Source organism: Hypanus sabinus, chromosome 4 (genome assembly GCF_030144855.1).
Source record: "Hypanus sabinus isolate sHypSab1 chromosome 4, sHypSab1.hap1, whole genome shotgun sequence".
NCBI lineage: Eukaryota > Metazoa > Chordata > Chondrichthyes > Myliobatiformes > Dasyatidae > Hypanus > Hypanus sabinus.
The window spans coordinates 168,202,837-168,224,546 of record NC_082709.1 but is presented as its reverse complement, the minus strand read 5'-3'; the positions used below and the strand labels follow the sequence as shown (position 1 = coordinate 168,224,546).

The following is a 21,710-nucleotide window of genomic DNA, read 5'->3' as shown; positions in this document are numbered from 1 at the left end:
TAAACCTATGAGCGCTAGTTCTAGACTCTCCCAACCTCAGTGGAAAAGTCTCCCATTTGCCTGACATTTTAATTTTCCATCCAACTCTCACTGTTTTTAGTGACTGGAGCTGTTTCCCAAACTACGGACAGTGCCTCCACCTTTCACGCCCCGGCCTCCATCATTATTTCCATTCTTCCCCCTCCCATCTGCCTACCACCCATCCTCACCTGGATCCAATGTTTGTTCCAGCACTTTCTTTCACCTCTTTACAGCACTGTGCAAGTTTCAGATATATATAAATAAAAGTTAGGGAGCCTAACACTTTTGCACATTACTTTAATAATTTTGTGTTGCACTGTACTGCTGCTGCAAAAAACAAATTCATAACACGTGAGTGATGATAAACCTGATTCTGACATGGGTCTCTACTGCGGCTGAGAGTGGAACGGGGGTGAGAGGGGAATCATAGTTGGGAAAAGACAAGGGAGAGAGGAGGGAGCTGGATGTACCAGAGAGACATTTTGTAATGCTCAGTAAACCAATTGTTGGAATCAATTGTGGTCTTAACAGCAGTTACTCTGATGTTTCAGGATTGGGTGTGTCTGCACCCACACTACCCCACTGCTCCTGGCACTTTCTACCACATGTCCCACACCCCTCCCACAGCGCTCCACCTTTGCTGTTCCAAACATCCTTTGCTCCCGCTAGATTTACAAACTCTCACTCTGCCACAATGACAAATACGGCACTGTGCAAAATTCTCGGGCACTCTAGTTATATTTTATATATATATTATACATACACACACACACACACACACACACACACACACACACACACACTCATCCCCACCTCCCCCCCGCAAGACTTTTGCACAGCATTAGATACTGGCTTTATCCCTTCTACTCTTTTAGCCCAGATGGAGAACCTCAGGAAAACTTCAACCGTCCATTTCCCTCCACGGATGCCGCCTGACCTGCTGATTTCTTCCAGCAGCTTGCTTTCTTATTCCATCACACCACTCCATTTTCGACTCCTGATGAAGTAGATACCTAACTAATTAACTTGAGTCCCAGTACAGTTGAGTTTTGGAAGCTGGTCACGATGTGTGTATTTTTAAAAGAAAAAGTAATCACCAATATTATTAACCCTTTCATTACCTGCAGGCGACATAGAAGGCTTCCCATCTGTTCGAGGCTTGGTCTTAACAGCAGTTACCGTGGTAACAACAGTGCCACAAGGCATGACAGTTCGATCCTTCTCTACTTTCTTTGCCGGAAGCAGAGTGGGAGATTGTCGAGATTTCATTTCGTTAGGTTCCATATAACTGAACTGTAATGAGATCAGGACCATGGTTCACACTCTTGGACTTTTCCATTGTAAGCCAGCAGTGATCAAATGTCACCAAAGCAGATAATGTGAGATTGAGATACAGGGTCTCAACACTGAGTACACACTCAGTGGCAACTTAATAAAGCAGATACCTGCTCATTGATGCAAATGAAGTGGATTCTGGTAAATTGCGACACATGGGGAACAGTACATTTTGTTCCAATTAAGTGGCTGTCCCAATTAGCTGAAGTTTCATCAAATTGTTACAAATATATGAACAAGACCAACTACCCAAGTGATAATTAGAGGATTTAAATGAAATACAGAACAAAGTAGTACACTACCAAAACTACTATCTGTGCAATTGTGTATTAGTTCCTAATAGTTATTGTTGGAGGAATTAATCCAGTGTACACTGTCATGTTCTTTTGATTGACTATAAAATGAACAAAATCAGTGGACACACCTAGACTGTCTTCAAACAATGCTTTCAACAACTGCATCCTCCAAATCTTCACTTTCATTGCAACATTCAAGATGATTGTTGACAGCTTAAAATTCTTCATAGCTCCTAACTTATTGAGGTAGTGAAATCGTTTCATTTGCACTCCTTGTTGTTTCTGGAATATTCAAACCTGAATGCTTGAAACCGCAGTGAGCAAAACAGTTCTGAATTGTCTTACTGCTTATTAATCGCTAATTATCAGTGACAAAAATCACTGCTGTTTGAACACAAATACAAGCAAGTGATGCTAATTAGAAACTGTTTGCTCTAAGCAGTGCTTAGTGTTTAAATGCCACATAATGTGCAGGAGACTGATGCTAGGCAACGTGTCCCAAATAAGCGTCTGCCCCAATTAACCAGAATCCAACTGTATCTAAGCAGCCAATCATGTGGCAGCAACTCAATGTATGAAAGCATGTAGACATGGTCATGAGGTTCAGCTGATGTTCATACCAAACATCAGAATGGAAAGAAATGTGAATCTAGTGACCTTGACCGTGGGATGACTGTTGGTGCCAGATGGGGAGGTTTGAGTATCTCTGAACGGCTGAATATCCTGGGATTCCCAGTCTCTAGAGTTTACACAGAATGGTGTGAAAAACAAAAACATCCAGTGAGTGGTAGTCCTGTGGGTGAAAACATCTTATTAATGAGAGAGGTCAGAGAATAGCCAGACTCCTTCAATAAACAGGAAGACGACAGTAACAAAATAGGCATGCATTACAGCAGTAGTGTGCAGAAGTGCACCTCTGTATGCACAACATGTCAAACCTTGAAGTGGTTGGGCTACAGCGGCAGAAGACCATGAGCATACACTTAGTGGCCACTTTAGTAGGTACAGGAGGTACTAATAAAGTGGTTACTGAGTGTAGAGTATCCATCTAAATTTTTACTCTGTTTAAAGTTGATTTCCAGTAGTTCCCAAATACATGGAGAGCTATGTCAGAGGAAAGGGTTAGATTGATCTTAGGTTAAAATGTTGTTACTCCATCATGGGCCAACGGGCCTGTACTGTGCTGTAGTGTTCTATGTAGTCTCATTATGCATGTTCTCTGAAAAAGTCAAAATTAAATTGGATATGCTCTGAGAAGCACACCATATTCCTCTTTCCAAGCCTAATCATCCCCCAGGCCATTAGGCTTCTGAATGCCCATCATATCTGAAGTGTCAATGGTTAATCTGTTCCATACCTTACAGTATAATATTAATGCACTTTAGTTTGTTATTCGTCTGTGATTCATCTGTAGATTGTATCCATCCCTTCATAAGTTTTGTGTGTTATGCGTGTTACCTGCTTTATGCCCTGGTTCAAGAAAACAACCTCTCCCTCAATGTCGCAAAAACAAAGGGGCTGGTTGTGGATTACAGGAGGAATGGAGATGGGCTAACCCTATTGACATCAGTGAGTCGGGTTGAGAGGGTAAACAGCTTTGAGTTCTTCAGCATCCTCATCACCGAGGACCTCACGCGGTCTGTACACACAAGCTGTGTGGTGAAAAAGGCACAACAGTGTCTCTTTCACCTCAGACAGTTGAGGAAGTTTGGTATGCGCTCCCAAATCCTAAGAACTTTCTACAGGGGCACCATTGAGAGCATCCTGACTGACTGCATCACTGCCTGGTATGGAAACTGAGCCTCCCTTAATCGCAGGATTCTGCAGAGAGTGGTGCAGACAGCCCAGTGTATCTGCAGTTGTGAACTTCCCATGATTCAGGACATTTACAAAGACAGGTGTATAAAAAGGGCCCATAGGATCATTGGGGACTCAAGTCACCCCAACCACAATCTATTCCAGCTGCTACCATCTGCTAGCATAAAAGCCTGGACCAACAGGTTCCGGGATAGTTTCTTCCACCAGGCCATCAGACCGATTAACTCACGCTGACTTGAGTGTACTCTATATTACACTGACTGTTCTATTTATTATAAATTAGTATGATTGTACATTACACATTTAGGTGGAGACATAACGTAAAGATTTTTACTCTTCATGTATGTGAAGGATGTAAGAAATAGTCAATTCAATTCGAAGAAATGTTGTCCCGTTTCTATATATATATGCTAAATTTCTACATACATTATACACTATATACATGTACCTTATGTCGTTAAATGACAATAAACTTCACTTGATTCCAGTTTTTTCTGAACACCACCAGGTTAACAAATGACAAACACAAGAGATTCTGTAGATGCAGGAAATCCAGAGCAATGCACACAAAATGCAGGAGGAACTCAGCCGGTCAGGCAACATCTGCAGAGAGGAGTAAACTGGATGTTGCAGGTCGAGAAATTCATCCTGGTGAAGGGTCTCAGCCTGAAATGTCCAGTTTATTCCTCTCCATAGATGCTGCCTGATCCGCTGAGACCCTCCAGCACTTTCTGGAGGTTGGCAAACTGAATGCCTTGAATTAACTCTATGTGGAGGCAGAAGGGTAAAGTGGAAATGTTACTCATCAGAACTGGAATGAAAACATAGAACTTGGCAGTTGCAACACTTCATTCCAACCTCTCATTTACCGTTTAACTGGACTCTCTGCCCGTCTTACTTGCTGCTGCTAGAGGAAGGAGCCAGAATCTTGGGTCTTGGGCAAGATTTGTGGATTGGACCTGTACTGACATTTTGATAAATTTCTGAATACAGCTTTTTTTTTAATTGCTGTTTTGTGCAATTTTGATCAGGGAGGACTGGAAATGCAGCCTGCAGTCAACGTTCAACAACACTAAATTGAAGAGCCCAACACTGTTTCAATGACTTTGTGGTTTAATATTTTATATTCTGCTTTTCGCTCGTTCTTTGCCATTTGCACAATTTGTTTCTTTTTGTGCATTGGGTCTTTGTTTTTTTTGTTTTTTTGTACAGGTTCCATGGTGTTTCTTTGTTCCATGGGAGTCTGTGGGAAGACAGACCTCAGGGGTGCACACTAGAAATATAGAAAACCTACAGCACAATACAGACCCTTTGGCCCACAAAGCTGTGCCGAACATGTCCCTACCTTAGAACTACCTAGGCTTACCCATGGTCCTCTATTTTTCCAAGCACTATGTACCCAACCAGGAGTCTCTTAAGAGACCCTATCGTTTCTGCCTCCACCACCACCGCCGGCAGCCCATTCCACGCACTCACCACTCTCTGTGTTTTTTAAAAAAAAACAACAACTTACCCCTGACATCTCCTCTATACCTACTTCCAAGCACCTTAAAACTATGCCCTCTTGTGCTAGCCATTTCAGCCCTAGGAAAAAGCCTCTGACTATCCACACAATCAATGCCTCTCATCATCTTATACACCTCTATCAGGTCATCTCTCATCCTCTGTCGTTCCAACGAGAAAAGGCCGAGTTCACTCAACCGATTCTTATAAGGCATGCTCCCCAATTCAGGCAACATCCTTGTAAATCTCCTCTGCACCTTTTCTAAGGTTTCCACATCCTTCCTATAGTGAGGTGAACAAAATTGAGCACAGTACTCCAAGTGGGGTCTGACCAGGGTCCTATAGCTGCAGCATTACCTCTCGGCTCTTAAACTTAATCCCATGATTGATGAAGGCCAATGCACCGTATGCCTTCTTAACCACAGAGTCAACCTGCGTAGCAGCTTTCAGTGTCCTACAGACTTGGACCCCAAGGTCCCTCTGATCCTCCACACTGCCAAGAGTCTTACCACTAACGCCATATTTGACCTATTTGTCCTATACTGCATACATACTTTAATAAATGTACTTTGAATCTTTAAATCATCCTAGCAGGTTAAATTCATAAATGGACAGCCTACAACATTAACACAGATTAGTAGTAGAGCTAATCATGATTTATAAAACCCAAGCAAGTTGTTAATCCTTAAGGTACTGCAAATAGCAATAAAAGGTTTCCACTACCAAATCCTAAATCTTCATTGCTTCCCTTCAACATACCTAATTTGGTTTTAAAAGGGGTGGGATTTAAACAGTGAGTAGCATCACATAAAACACATTCAAAGAATATAGATACTTATGGAAAAGGCATACACTCAGTGTACGTTTGTGGTCTTCTGCTGCTGTAACCCATCCCCTTCAAGGTTCGACATGTTGTGTATTCAGAGATGCTGAACACCGCTGTAATCCACGGTTACTTGAGTTACTGTCACCTTCCTGTCAGCTCAAACCAGTCTGGCCATTCTCCTATGACCTTTCTCAATAACAAGGAGTTCTCACCTGTAGAACTGCCATTCAGTGGATATTTGTTTGTTTTGTGTTTTTTTTAAAAAAAGAAACATCCATTCTCTACAAACTCTAGAGACTGTTTGTGAAAGCCCAAGGAGATCAGCAGTTTGAGAAGCTGAAACCACCCCACACGGCACCAACAATCATTCTACTGTCAAAGTCACTTAGATCATATCTCCTCCCCATTCTGATGTACAGTGTGAACAGCAAGTGAACCTCTTGACCATATCTGCATGTTTTTATTTACTGAGTTGCTGCCACATGATTGGCTGATTGCATTCATGAGCTTTACAGGTAGTGCAAATTAACTCTACCATCAGATTTCTGAATGAACAGTGCACTCATGAACAGTATGTCACTGCTTTCCCCTTTTTGCACAACTAATTATATATATATATTTATTAGTATACTTACTGTAATTTAGTTCTTCATTATAATGTAATGCAATGTACTGCATCAAAACAAATTTCACAATGTATGCCAGTGATATTAAACTTGATCCTCATTCTGACCTAATGAGGCCATTGAATGCAGCTACAGTTTAATTTTAAAGGCAAGACTGCTTAATTGAAAGTAAGCACAGAGTAGTAATAATGACAAGGGAGTGTCACAGTGATACTGAGATATTGAGTAAGGGTATGAAGATATCTAAACCTGTAACACAGCCTCTGGAGTTGGTTTACAAAGTTAAGTGTACATTTAAAATAAACGATGACCCATAGTTTACATACTCAAGAGAAAGGTGGTTGATACACTACGAATTGACAGTATAATCTTAAGCTGTCATTTTAAAATGGGTTTTTTTCTGGAAGGTACAAAGATTGAGGGAAGTGAGGAATCTGAATGATGAAATGAGAAGGTTGAAGATTTGGAAAGGTTCATAGAGAATAATGGGAATACACAATGGTTAGCATGCAGAGTGAGGACATGGTTGTAAAGCTGATGTGCTTTACGACATAGAAACTGGCAATAGATAGCCAAATTGCTAAGCAATCTGTGGCTTGATTGACATGAAGACGGGGGCTAGATGCTTTGTTCATTGTTCCTACACTGTGTTTCCCTGTATCAGTCTTAGCAACAAACTACTCATTCTCCTTTATATCCCTGATCAGCCAATTACTTTCCCAATTAGTGTACTGGTATGTATAAATGAATCATCGTTAAATTTGAAATAGACTTTGTAACTTGGTTAATGATTGTCACATGTACTGAGGTAGTGAAATATGTTTATTAGAGTGTTCATGTGGATCAATTCATTACAACTGTGCTTTGAAGTTGTACAAGGTAAACACTAACAATGCAGAATAAACTTGTAACAGTTACAGAGAAAGAGCAGTGCAAGGTCATAACGAGATAGACAGAGGTTCAGAGTCCATCTTATACTAGGGAACAGTTCCGTAGTCTTATGACAGGATAAACACTATTCTTGAGTCTGGCTGGTGACACGTGCTTTCAGGATTTGGTATCCTTTGCCCAACGAAAGGGAGGAGAAAAGAGAACTCAGGGGTGGGTGGGATCTTTGATGTATCAAGGCTGCGAGAAGTGCAGACAGTCCATGAAGGGGAGGCTGGTTTCCAAGATGTGCTTAGCTGTGTCCACAGCTGTCTGCAGTTTCTTGCAGTCACACACAGAGCAGTTGCCAAACCAAGCTGTTTATTCAGATAGGATGCATTGTGTAGTGCATTGATAAAGATTGGTGAAGGTCAAAGAAGACCTGCTGAATCTGATTAGCTTCCTGAGGAAATGGAGGTACTAGTAAGCCTTCTTGGGCATAGTGTCAATGTTGTTGACAAGGGCAGGCTATTGATGATTTTGACTCCTGGGAACTTGAAGCTCTCGACCCCGGCACCATTGATGTAAGCAGGAACATGTACACCGAGCCTATTCCTGAAGTCAATGAGCAGCTCTTTTGTTTTGTTGACATTGGAGGAAAGATTGTTGTCATGACACCATGTCACTAGGTTCTCTATCTCCTTCCTGTACTCCCAACTCATTGTTATTTGAGATGCCACCCACTATGGTGGTATCATCTAAAAACTTGTAGATGGACTTGGAGCAGAATCTGGCTACACAGTCATAAGTGAACAGGGAGCAATTGCATTTATTTTGTATCAAGATTGATCATGTTCTACCAATTTTTTAAAATCTGTAAATAATTTTTAAACTGTTTCAGCTACAATCTAAAACTCAAAATCAGTTGCAAATTTTCAAGCCTACTAAGCCCCATCCTTGAAAATAATACAAACCAAGGGAGGCACAACTCAGTATGAACGTAAAATATTGTGATGGTTATTACCTCAGCTGTGATGGATCCTGAACTATTCCCGTTCTGTGTGTTTAGCAGGTGAAACCTTTGTCTTCCACTGGGCTGCTTCTTGAATAGATCTATAGGTACTGTCACCTCACCAAGGACTGCAACAATGATGGAAAAAGTACAGTTAAAATAGAAACCCTTTGAAATGCAAGGAAAATCCACTATGGAAAAAAATAATCCAAATTTACAAATGGGACCATTCATTAGGTCGCAATACGTCTGTAACTTTACTTATTGATCTTTTATAAACTTTTACTTTTTCCACCCCTTATATGAAACTTGGTATTCCTACCAAATAAGACCAAATTCAGAGATGTAGCATGCTACAGACACAGGATGAGGAAGTTAAAAAAAAAGTCGGATGTGAACATTACACAAACGATGAAAACTGTGGCACTTAAAGCTCAAGGGAAAGCAGTGAAATAAAGAAGGCCAAAACCAGGTAGACAGTGCAGTCGCAGTGTACTGATGTAATGAAATAATCTGTATGGTTGGCATACAAAACAAGTTTTTCCACTATACCTCAGGGGAAAAAGACAACTTCAAGGCAGGAAACACAAACTCAGCCACTTTGAAATAAGAGAAAGATAGAGTATTCTCTCACAATGAAGCATTGTGGAGAGGTTAAAACGGGCAGGTTCAGGAACATAAATCACTAAGTTACAGGACAGATACTAAATGTAAATATATATTTAAAAAACTGATGGAATAATGATGCCCTTCACCCAAGGATGCTGAAATGTAAAAGGGGAAGTGAGGTTTCAATGGTACATCAGACCCACCTGGAGTGCATTTTCTCCATAGTATTAGGCACCCTATCCCACGGTACAATTATTTTCTTGGGGTGGGATATAATCTAGATTTTCCTAGCTAAGACCAAAGCTGTGTCAAATTCAGAGGACATTAAATTGGAGTTATAGGGAAAGGTTGAATAGATTAGGACTTCATTTACTGAAGCACAGGAGAATGAGGTGAGAGTTGATAGAGATATACAAAACTGATAAAGTAAATGTAAGGAGGCTTTTTTCACTAAAATTGGGTGAGACTCTGGACCTAGAAGTCATAGGTCAAGGGTGAAAGGTAAAATGTTTAAGAGGTCTTTGTCAGGACCGATTCTTTTGTGTTACATGCCAATGATTTGGATGATGGAATTGATGGCTTTGTTGCGAAGTTTGCAGATGATATGAAGATAGTTGGAGGGGCAGGTAGTTTTGAGGAAGTAGAGAGGCTAAAGAAGGACTGAGACAGATTAGGAGAATGGGCAAAGAAATGGCAGATGGAATACAGTGTTGAAGTGTATGGTCATGCACTTTGGTAGAAGGAATGAATGGGTTGATTATTTTCTAAATGGAGAGAAAAACTGAGGCATAAAGGGACTTGGGAGTTGAGACTGGTGAGGAAGGCAAATGCAATGTTAGCATTCTTTTCAAGAGGACTAGAATATAAAAGCAAGGATGTAATGTTGAGACTTTGTAAAGCACTGATGAGGCCTCACTTGGAGTACTATGAGCAGTTCTGGGCCCCTTACCTTAGAAAGAATGTGCTGAAACTGGAGAGGGTTCAAAGGAGGTTCACGAATATGATTCCAGGATTGAATGGCTTGTCAAATGAAGTGTGTTTGATGGCTCTGGGCCTGTATTCACTGGAATTCAGATGAATGAGATGTGACCTCATTGAAACCTATTGACCAGTGAAAGGTTTTCATAGAATGGATGTGGAGATGATGTTTCCTATGGTAGGAGAGTCTAAGACCAGAGGACACAACCTCAGCATAGAGGGGCGTCCTTTTAGAATGGAGATAAGGAGGAATTTCTTTAGACAGAGAGTGGTGAATCTGTGGAGGCCGTCTTTATGTATATTTAAGGCAGAAGTTGATAGATTATTGATTGGTCGGGGCACAAAGGGATACAGGGAGAAGGCAGGAGATTGGGGCTGAGGGGAAGATTGGATCAGCCAATCAGCAAATGGTGGAGTAGACTCAAAAGGCCAAATGGCCTAATTCTGCTCCTATATCTTATGGTCTTAAATGAAACATCGCTTCTCTGGGGCCAAAGGTGCAAAACAGGAACCATATAGTGACACACAGCATATATAGTTACAATCCAGCACATACAAAGTGATATCAGCACTAATCCCAAAGTGACATGTCCTGAAGATTGACTGGTTGTGAGGTGACTGATAATGTAAAGTTACTGGTGCAATTACAATAAAACAAGTAATTGTATAAATATGTGAAACAGCAGCAATAAAAGATGAAAAAGTGACCAGTCGATCAGTGCCCAGGGTATTGTAAGTGTGTGTTGGCTAGCAGCAGGGTGTAAAGTAGTCTAACAGCTTGGGGAAAGAGGCAGTCTTACAGTTCTGCCTGACGGCAGGTCAAGGAAACTGTGGAAGGATGAGAGGAGTCTTTCACAATGCTGGGGGCACTGTAAAGGCAGCACTTCTGATAAATGTGCTGAGCTGGGGGGAAAGAGAGACACCAATACTTTCTGTAGCCCTCACCATTTGTTGCAGGGTCTAGCAATCACATCCCCAGATGCACTGGGCTGTCCGTAACACACACTGCAGAGCCCTGCGATTGAGGGAAGTTTGGTTCCCATACCAGGCAGCGATACAGCCAGTCAGGATGCTTTTAATTATGCCCCTGTAGAAAATTCTTAAAAGAGTTGGGGACTCATGTGGAACTTCTTCAACCGCCGGAGGTGAAAGAGGCACTGTTATGCTTTTTTCACCACCCAGTTGGTAGGTACAGATCAAGGGAGATCCTCTGTGATGTGTACACTAAGAAACCTGAAGCTGTTCACCCTATCAGCTCCAAATCTATTGACGTCAATAGGGGTGAGAGCCTGTCTCCATTCCTCCTGTAGTCCACAATCAGCTTCTTTATTCTTGCGATATTGAGGGAGATTGTTTTCTAGACACCACTGTGTCAGGGTGATCACTTCTTCTCTGTAGGCTGCCTCGTTATTACTTGAGATAAGGCCAATCAATGTAGTATCATCTGCAAATTTAATTAGCAGATTGGAGCTTTAGTGAGAATGTGTATGTGTGGTGGGGGGGTGTGGGAGAACACTCGCTTGCATCAGCCTTCTCAGGAAGTGATGGCGCTGCTAAAGAGGTATTGTTGAGGGATCAGGTGAGACAGTCAGCAATGTGCATGCCCACTTTCCAAGGAGAACCATTGATTTGCAATAGGGAATGTTCAGACTGTGCTGCCTTGAGGTCCACAATCATCTCTTTAGTCTTGTCCACGCTGAGACCCAGTTAGTTGTGTTTACACTCATCCACAAGCTGCTCTAACTCCTTCCTCCCTGTATGCTGTTTCATCATTGTTTCTGACAAAGCTAATCACTGCTCTGTCATCAGCAAACTTAGTGATGTGGTTAGAATGGGATTTGGCAGTGCAGTCGTGCGTAAGCATTGTGACATCAGTGGGTTAAGCATGGAGCTCTGGTGGAGATAGGGACAAGGGGATGGGAACCAGTGAAGGTGGGGGTGGGGGGGGGGGGTGGGAGAAGCATTACTGGAAGTTGGAGAAATAGATGTTCACGCCATCAGGTTGGAGGCTACCCAAACGGAATATAAGGTGTTGTTCCTCCACCCTAAGTGTGGCCTTATCCCGACAGTGGAGGAGGCCATGGATGGACATATCGGAATGGGAATTAAAATGGGTGGCCACTGGGAGATGCCGCTTGCTCTGGCGGACCGAGCGTAGATGTTCAGCAAAGTGGTCTCCCAATCTACGTCTGGTGTCATCAATATAAAAGAGGCCACACTGAGGGCATAGAACACAGTATATGACCCCAACAGATTCACAGGTGAAGTGTCACCTCGCCTGGAAAGACAGTTTAGGGCCCTGAATGGTAGTGAAGGAGGTGTAGGGGAAGGTGAAGTACTTGTTCCGCTTGCAAGAGTAAGTGCCAGGAGGGATGAATGGACAAGGAGTGATCCCTGCAGAAATTGGCGGGGGTGGGGGGGGGGAGAAAGATGTGTTTGGCAGTGGGATCTAGTTGGAGGTGGCGGAAGTTTCGGAAAATTATGTGCTGGATGCAGAGTGGCAAATGGATTTCAATCCAGATAAGGGTGAGGTGATATTATTTTGGAAAATCAAGCCGATATAGTATATAATGAATGATATGGCACTAGCGAGTGTAATGACACAGGGGGGCCTAGGTGTGCAAGTGGAGTTTGTTGAAAATTACATCATAGGTGGATGAAGCATGCTTAGCACTCTAGCCTTCATTAGTCAGGGCATTGAGTATAGGAGGAGCTGCACTTGGGAGTACTGTGTACAGTTTTGTTAGTCCTGTTATAGGAAAAACATGGTTAAACTGAAATGCAGAAAAGATTTGAGGATGTTGCCCAAACTAGAGGGCCTGAGCTAAGTCTTTATTCAGTGGAACATGAGGGGTGAGCTCCTAGAGATACTTAAATTTAAAGTAGCCATAGATAAGGTGAGTGGTTAGTCTTTTCCTCCGGGGAGGGGAGTCCAAATTATGGGACATGGGGTAGATTTAAGATTAGAGGGGAAAGATTTAAATAGGAGCTGAGAGGAAACTTTTTTCACAGAGGATGGCATAAATTTGGAACAAACAGCTGAATAAATGGTTGAGTCAAGCACAACTGCATTTAAGAAGCTCTTCCAAAGAAACAGAGAGGCAGGACTTGGGGGAAGAGAGGCCAAACAAAGGAATTTGGGACTAGCTGAATGGGCACTGTGGTTGGCATGGACTTACTGGCCGAATGGCATGTATCCATGCAGAATTGCTCTATGACTATGGCTAAAGTTAAAACACATGATTTCACATACTGATGAACATTTTATTACAGAAATAACCAATTAGCACAACCCTACTCATGGTGTCAGTAACTTACTCTCTGAGGATCTTCCATCCTCCAAAACCTGCATGTGAAGTTTCTTCGACTTGGCACTCAGCTCACTATTAGAGAGGGAAAAAAAATAGTAATAGTCATCAATTCAAGCCTCTGACACAATTGCAAATGTTCTTCCATTTGATTAGGAATATATACCTCCTCCAGCTCCACAAAATTCTGAACAATCAACAATCTCCCCAGCTTCAGCACTCTGCACCCCGTCTCTGTGACCTCTCAGAATTTAAATGCTTAGCACTGGAAATTGACCCACAAGCCTCCACTTTATTAAAAGTCCTATAAAATATATCACTATTAGATTAACTGTTGGAATACCATGTTCAATCTGTTACAACCTCATGTTCAACCTAAGGCATGTCTGCACAACAACTGAATCTCTTGACCGTGTTCCCATGCTTTTATGCATTTCAGTTGCTGCGAATGACTAGCTGATTAGATATTTGCATTAATGAGCAGGTGTACTGGTGTACCTAATAAAGTGGCCACTGAGTGTACATTACCAATTCACCTAAGTTCCTGTTCTGTTACCAAAAGGGAGCGAATTGGACATTGGTAAATGGTAATGAGAGAACAAGATGATGGAAGTCAGGAAGCAGAGATCCTTTTAGGCTCTTAGAAAGGAACATTTTTGGCCTGTTTCCAATGTGGCCAGCTAGCTCAAAAGAAATCTTTGGCACCAAGAAACCACTGAGTCAGGGAGCAGGGCTGGAGGTGTTGGGATGGAGGAAAGATGTCTCAGGGAAGCATAGAAAAGTTTTTCGCTGGAATAGGATTGGATAAACATCTTAAAGATGTGCTGGTGAGTTAACTGGCTTCTGTAAATGATGCCTTAGTGTAAACAACTGGCAAAAGAATCACAGGGGAATTAATGGGCAAGATGCAGGGCTATAGAGGAATAAGGAGAATGCTGAATTTGTGGAACTCATTGCCACAGACTGCTGTAGAGGCTGTGTGCTTAGCCCCTGTTCTACTCACTTTGCACTTATGAGTGTGGCTAAGCACAGCTTCAATACCATTTTTAAGTTTGCTGATGACACCACAGTTGGCTGAATAAAAGAGGGTGAAAAAAATCAACATACAAGAGGGATATTGAAAGTCAGGTTGAGTGGTACCATATTAAGAACTTATTTCTTAATATCAGCAAGAACAAAGAGCTGATTATTGACCTCAGGAGGAGGAAACCAGAGGTCCAGGAGCCAGTCGTCATCAGGAATTCAGTGATGAAGAGCGTCAGCAACTTCAAATTCCTCAGATTATTTCAGAGGACCTCTCCTGGGCTCAGCAAGTAAGTGCCATTAGAAAGAAAGCACAACTTTGTGGTGGAGAGTCTAGTGACTGGCTGCAACAGCCTGATATGGAAACACCAATGACCTTGAATAGAAAATTCTACAAAAAATAGTGGATACAGGTAAAGTTCTCCCCACTACAGAGTACATCTAAATGGACAGTTGTTGCAGAAAAGTAGCATCCATCAGGGATCCCCACCACCTATGTCATACACTCTTCACACTGCTGCCATCAGGAAGCTGGTACAGGAGCCTCAGGGCTCACACCAGCATATTCAGTAACAGTTATTACCCCTTAACTGTCAGGTTCTTGAACTAAAGGTTTCACTTCACTTGCCCATCACTGAACTATTCCCACAACCTGTGGACTCAATTTAAAGGACTCTTCATCTCATCTTCTCCATTGACTGCTTGCTTGCTTGCTTGTTTGTTTGTTTGTTTGTTTATTTATCTATCTATCTATCTATTTATTTATTTATTGCATTGCTCACTGGTTGTCTACCCCATTTCTTTCATTGATTTTGTTATGATTATTTTATTGAGTATGCCCACAAGAAAATGCATCTCAGGGTTGTATATGGCAACATGTATATACCTTAATAATAAATTTACTTTGAACTTTGAAGCCATTGGATATATTTAAAGCAGAGCTTGATAGGTTCTTGATTAGTAAGGAAGGGCACCGAGAGTTACAGGGAGAAGGCAGTGGAATGGGGTTGAGAGGAATAATAAATTGACGAAGTGGTGGAACCGACTCGATGGGCCAACTGGTCTAATTTGCTCCTATGCCTTACTGTCTTATGGATCAGATGGGATTACTCTGCTCGGAAATAGTATGAATGAATGATCCAAGTGATCTTCTTTTGTACTAAGATGAAAAAAAAATCTATAGAAAGTCTTTAAAACACACAAACTGGCGGCTAAAATTTCACCCTACCCCCCCCCCCCCGCACCCCCAACCACTTCCTTTCCAAATACCAAAAAAGATATTTTGTTTTCAGCAACCGAATTGTTCTTCCCATTTCCCGCCTGCTTCGAAAGCAGATCAACTTTGAGCGTGTTTGAAAAGACGGACAGTAGGCCTTTATTACAACACTGGAACTGTGACAGAATGGCAGGAGAGCATCAAAAGCTGAACTTCCTCATTTTGCACTTCAGTGTCATTGCTGAAATCACACTGCTCTGAGCAAGGAGTATGTATACAAGCCAAGCTTTCTACCATTAAACAACACGCAGAGAAAAGGAAATAAAATATTTTAGATTTATTCCTTTAAAAAAAACACAAATGCTTTTGCAAAATAAAAAGATCAGCAAGACTCCCCAGGGACGGCAGCAGGAGGAAAGTTGGCAACAATAATAAAGGGACAAGAAACTGGAGCAGGATGAAGTTGTACATCCCCTGAGCCTTTTCTACCAATCAGTATGATCATGGGTGACCCTTCACCCCATCTTCTTTCCTGTCGAGTCACCAAATCACGTGTTTTCCTTCAGTGTCCAGAAAAACAATTTTTTTCCCCCCAAGGCTGCAATTTTAAAAACTCTAGGCAGTGGACTCAGATTTACTTTTAAAAAGCAAGCAATTAACCATTTAAACCCCCAAAGTATTCTATAGCTCTGATTATAATGTAGTGTTGCCTGTAGCAAAATGACAAATACTGCACATAACCTCGGCATCACATTTTGTTTGTCAACTAACAGAAAACAAATTAAAGTCAGCTCAAAGGAAAGAGATTCACTGGGAGAACAGATCACTAAATTCAAGATTGCTTCTTGTCGTTCATCACTACACAAATGTAAAAGAGATCAAATTGATTGTTACTGAGGATCTGATGCAACATAAAATAACAGTTAAACATAAATACAAAAGCAATCCTATAAAACCATGTACAAGTTACTGCCGAGCGTGGCTCTATAATGTAAGAGAACCACTTAGCAACAGGTGAAGACAATTTTGTTTACAAACCTGGGTACAATGAATGGGGTGTAGAAACCATTAAAAGATATTTACCTCACCTTAGCAGGTTCATACTATGGTCAAAGGCATATTGCTATCATTTATTAGGATCAGTCCCCAAGATCACCAACTTCAGATGTTCCAAGATCCAGCTATTTTCTACATTGGAGAACTTTATTAATAGGGATAGTTGGATAGACTGGAGCAAAACGGGCTAAGGGGTGCTCTGATAGAGGTGTATACAGTAAAATTATGAAATGCACAGATAGGGCAGATGATAATGGCAGGAATATCAAAAACAAGACAGCATAGGTTTCAGCATGAGAGGAAGGTATTTTAAAGCAGATCTGAAAGCTTGCTTACACACACACACACACACACACACACACACACACACACACACACAGTGGATTAACATTTGGAACACATTAATAGGTGGAATCAGATGCAATCACTGGGCTTCAGAGTAATTTAGAAAGGTACTTGCATAAGTAAAACATTTAAGTATATGGTAAATGTGATTAAATATAGATGAGCAAAATGGCTGGCATTGATATTGTGGCCAATTTTTGTGCTGTTCAACTCAAGAATGAAGTTCACTGTATTACATAATAAACTTCAGAAACAGAATAGTGTAAAATTAAAATTAATGAATTAAAGTTCAAAGTAAGTTTATTATCAAAGTATGTATATGTCACCATATACCAGTCTGAGATTCATTTTCTTACAGGCATTCACAGCTGACCAGAGAAATGCAATACAATCAATGAAGAACTACAAACAAGGACTGACAAACAACCGATGTACAAAAGACAACAAAATGTCCAAATAAATAAATAATGCTGAGAACACAAATCCTTGAAAGTGAGCCCATAGGTTGAGAAATCAGTTCAGGGTTAAGGTGAATGAAGTTATCCACAATGGCTCAGCAGCCTAATAGTAGAGGGAAATAACAAAAATCACAAGAAGGTAACCAGAATAAGTAAAATAAAAGCTATTTTTGATCATTTCCAAATGGAAGAATGCTGACAATCTGAATAGGTCAAATATCCCAAGAGACAGCAGCTCTGCAGAGAATGTGATGAGAGTACATTGTGCTTTATGGAGTTCTTTCTTTGCCAAAGCGGCGCCAGGAGTTTAAAGGTGCTCCAACAGGACGACTTTCGATCCAAGGTTTCGAAGCACCACAGAAATCAGAAAACCGTGACAGCAGGAAACAGCTGCCAGCTTAAAATGAGAGAGAGGAAAAAAAATCAATACTTACAACACAAACTGCTGGTCCCACAGGGGAATGGAAACACTGCTCATCACTGAACTAGACACCTTCTGCACTGGGTTGTCCAACTCCACGACACAGTATGGATGGATATGCTCTGCCAACACCAAACGCACACAAAACATGAAAGCTAATGTTGACTGAAACAGAATTTAAAAACATTACAGCCCAAGGAGAAATTACACAACAGAATAACAGACATGTTATTAATGTAACTATTATTTTTAAAATGTTAACATTTTAATTGTTTAAGCTTGTATTTCAAGTTAAGCAAATGCACAGCAGCTCAAGTTGCAAATGCATTGTGTTAGAACTGTACCCGGTACACTATTTAGACATGGTGACGTGATTACCAGCAATATCGGGAGCTGCAAGGCCCTCCACTTTGATGATCTTCACCTTAAGCTTCCGTTCATGAGCTCTAGGTGGCTTGGGAGGTGAGAGGATCTGTGAAGATAACTCTACATTTGGCAAATTCTGAGAGATTGGGAATTTCTAAAGTGGGAAGGAAGAATTACATAGGTCAGAATGAATTGGTTATTGCAACAGAAATCTAGTTAATTATATACTGCCAAAGAATATTCACCTAATTAGGATTTTGCTTCTAAATTGGCCCTGTGTAGTCTAGTGTTTTACTTTGTAGAAGAATGACAGACCATGTATAAGATTAGCACCATACTTGGGCAGTTAAAGCCATTCATTATGATGGAAGTTGCTTACAGCTAAAAATAAATCAAAACTATCATTTGCAAAAAACAAAACAATCCACCTTCTCTACTTAATACACTTTTCTGTGCATTAACCCAGCTTAGATCTTCCTTTGCATTCTCTGCTCAGTTATTTATTGGATATGAGACTCAGCAGTGATTGCCTCCATCAGCCACCCTCAAGGTGGCTGATTATTCCCTGTCACTTGCAGTGATTTCAGCTTGTCTCCAAACTTTCTTAACTTTTCATGACCTATCTGAATCCAAATCTTATCCACAACATGCAACCTAAATCTATTAACAATCTTAGTCTCACACAGTCATTCAACCTTCAATACAGAAATAAAATTTCCCTTCAAAATTCCCCAAGGTCGCTTGCCCCAAAATAGCCAGATTATTCATTAACTAATCTAATTTCAACAGTGTCAGCTTTGGTTGTGGCCATTGAGACATGTACTGAATTAACTTTTGCTTTACTGGTTTTTCTCTTCACCGAAACTCCATGAAGTCACATTTGCTTAAAAAGTTGGTTCTCCTTTTCAGTCCTGCACTAACCCCAACAATCTCATTGATGGTCTGTCCAAATCCCTCCCTGATGTCACTTCACTGTCCAGATTGCTTTAATCTGTTAAAGTTTCCTGCCTAATTCATTCATACCTTCCCCATCTTCACTCATGCCTTTAGAACCTTAGTCAAGTAGGGAAGTCAAGGGAACATGTAGCCGTCCTCACTGGGGTCAGCTTTAGGAATCTGGGGTGTCAACATCTCAGATGATCTATCCTGGGCACAACACAGTGATGCAATTACAAAGAAGGCACACCCATGGCTCTACCTTTCTAGGAGTTTGATGAGATTCAGTGGGTCAACAAGGATGCTTGCAAATTTCTGTGGAGGTACAGCGGAATACATTCTAACTGGTTATATCGCAGCCTGGTATGGAGGCTCCAGTGAATAGGATCACAAGAGTGCAGAGGGTTTAGACTCAGCACTCTTGTGATCCTCATGAAGGTGACATCTTCATTAAAGACCCTCACCATCTGGGACAAGGAATTCGTTGCCACATGCAGCTGTGGAGGTCCCATCATTGAGGGTGTTTAAGGAGGAGATTGATAGGTATCTAATTAGCCAGGGTATCAAGGGATATGGGGAAAAAGCCGGAAATTGGAAATTGGAACTAGATGGGAGAATAGTTTAGCTCATGGTGAAGTGGTGGAGCAGACTCGATGGGCCGAATGGCCTATGTCTCCTCCTTTGTCTTGTTTGATCTTGTGTTACTACTGTCAGGAAGAAGAAACAAGAGATTGAAGAGCCCACACTCAGAGAATCAGGAACAGCTTCTTCCCCTCCACAATCAGATTTCTGAACGGTCCATGAGCTAATGGACATACCATGCTATTAGCACTACTAATTTTGTAATTTATATATTTTATGTCTTGCTGCCACAAAAGAAATCTTACATCATATAAGACGGATAGTGAGCCTGATTCTGAATGGCTAACTTATCTCAAGACCTTTCTTAAAAAGAGACTCAAATCCATTTCCACAGCTTCTTCGACTTTGCCTTTCATTCAACATTCCATTAAAGTTTCCGTTTATCAAGATGAGAGTAAACACTTTAACCAGCCAACGAAATCATGCACATGTCTAGCAATAACCCAGCAATCTTAGAAACAACAGTTACTAACTGGACTAACATCCCACCCACTACTTCTTAGGGGAATGTAATTCTGCCGTACATTTCAGTATGGTAGCATAGTGATTACTGTAATGTTATCACAATGCTGATGATTCAGGTTCAATTCTGGCGCTGTCTGTAAGGAGTTTGTATGTTCTCCCCGTGACTGAGTGGGTTTCCTCCAGGTGCTCCAATTTCCTCCCACATTCCAAAGTCGTGCGGTTTAGGTTAATTGGTCACATGGGTGGTGTGGGCTTATAGGATCAGAAAGGCCTGTTACCGTGCTGTATCGCTAAATAAATAAACTGTTCTGAACTTAATGTTAGTTCTATCTGCTGCAGACCACCTTCCCTGCAGTTAAAGATTTCTGCTACCTATCCTACCACATCTATTCCAAATGCTATAAACTCCACTTAAACTGTGTTGCAGATGCATTAGTTGGTCACCAGTTTTGCCCTTTTCTTGTATTGTGACTTCTGAGGTCCCGCTGATATTCCGATGCAACACACATGAGATGCTGGAGGAACTCAGCAGGTCAGGCGGCATCTACGGAGGTGATAAGCGGTCAACGTTTCGAGCCGAGACTCAGTCCCAGAATGTCAACTGCTAATTCTCTTCCATAGAAGCTGCCTGATCAGCTGATTCCTCCAGCATCTGTGTACGTGTGGCTCTGGATTTCCAGCTTCTGCAGAATCTCTTGCTGCCTTCTTTCCCAAGTGAATACATGTTTTCCATGGCGTGGTGTGGAGCACAGTATCAAGCACTCCAAGCATGAGCCAACACAGGACTTCCCTGGCTGTGGCAAAGCGCTACGTTAACCTCGTCCTTATATTTTGTGTAAGTACCTCATATTGCCATTGGTATCAGTTTTGTCAGCTTGAGAGGAGAACTACCAACAGGCATAAGCTTAGCACAGAAAGGAGGAACTTGTATGCTACAGGTATTTATGAGGTACAGTGCTAAAAGGGCACAGTTTTGATCCAGTCCAATAATTCATAAGACACACAGGCAGAATTAGGCCATTCAGTCTCAGTCCACACTGCCATTCCATCATGGCTGACTAAGTTTCTTTGTTTTGCCTCTGGGGCGCTGTTCATTTTGTATGCAATTTGTTTTGTATCACTTTTAAAAATATACATAATTTCCTGTGCAGGTTATTTGCCTAGCTTTATACACAATGCACAGCGAGGACAGTACATTCTGTCTCAAGCCCAATTTCCTGTGCTGTCCTCATAATCTTCGACTCCTTTATTATCAAGAACTTGTTAACCTCCGTGTTAAATATTCCCAGTGACATGCCCTTCGCAGCCTTCTGTAGCAATGAATGCTACAGATTCACCAAACTCTGGCTGTAAAATAATCTCTGTTCCAAAGGGATGTATTTATATTATGAGGCTGTGCCTTTTGGTCCTGGAATACCACACTATAAAAAATAACCTCTCCATGTCCTTTAAATATAGGCCTTTCAATGTTTGATAGGTTTCAATGAGATCCCCCTCTCATTCTTCTAAACTAAGCAAGTACAAGTGCAGAACCAACAAATGTTCCTCATAGGTTAACCCTTTCGTTCCCAGGATAATTATAA

General features: G+C 41.4%; 1 protein-coding gene across 1 annotated transcript in view; it reads right to left on the bottom strand.

Moving 5' to 3' along the window:
• The window catches only part of LOC132393467 (C2 domain-containing protein 2), a 103,851-nt gene that overhangs the window by 41,827 nt on the left and 40,314 nt on the right, over positions 1-21,710 (bottom strand). Inside the window, exons 6-10 of the mRNA XM_059968738.1 lie at positions 18,097-18,238; positions 17,732-17,840; positions 13,210-13,274; positions 8,317-8,432; positions 1,143-1,314 (exon numbers count right to left, since the gene is read on the bottom strand). Coding sequence (XP_059824721.1) covers positions 1,143-1,314; positions 8,317-8,432; positions 13,210-13,274; positions 17,732-17,840; positions 18,097-18,238 — 604 coding nt within the window. The remainder of the gene's footprint in view (positions 1-1,142; positions 1,315-8,316; positions 8,433-13,209; positions 13,275-17,731; positions 17,841-18,096; positions 18,239-21,710) is intronic.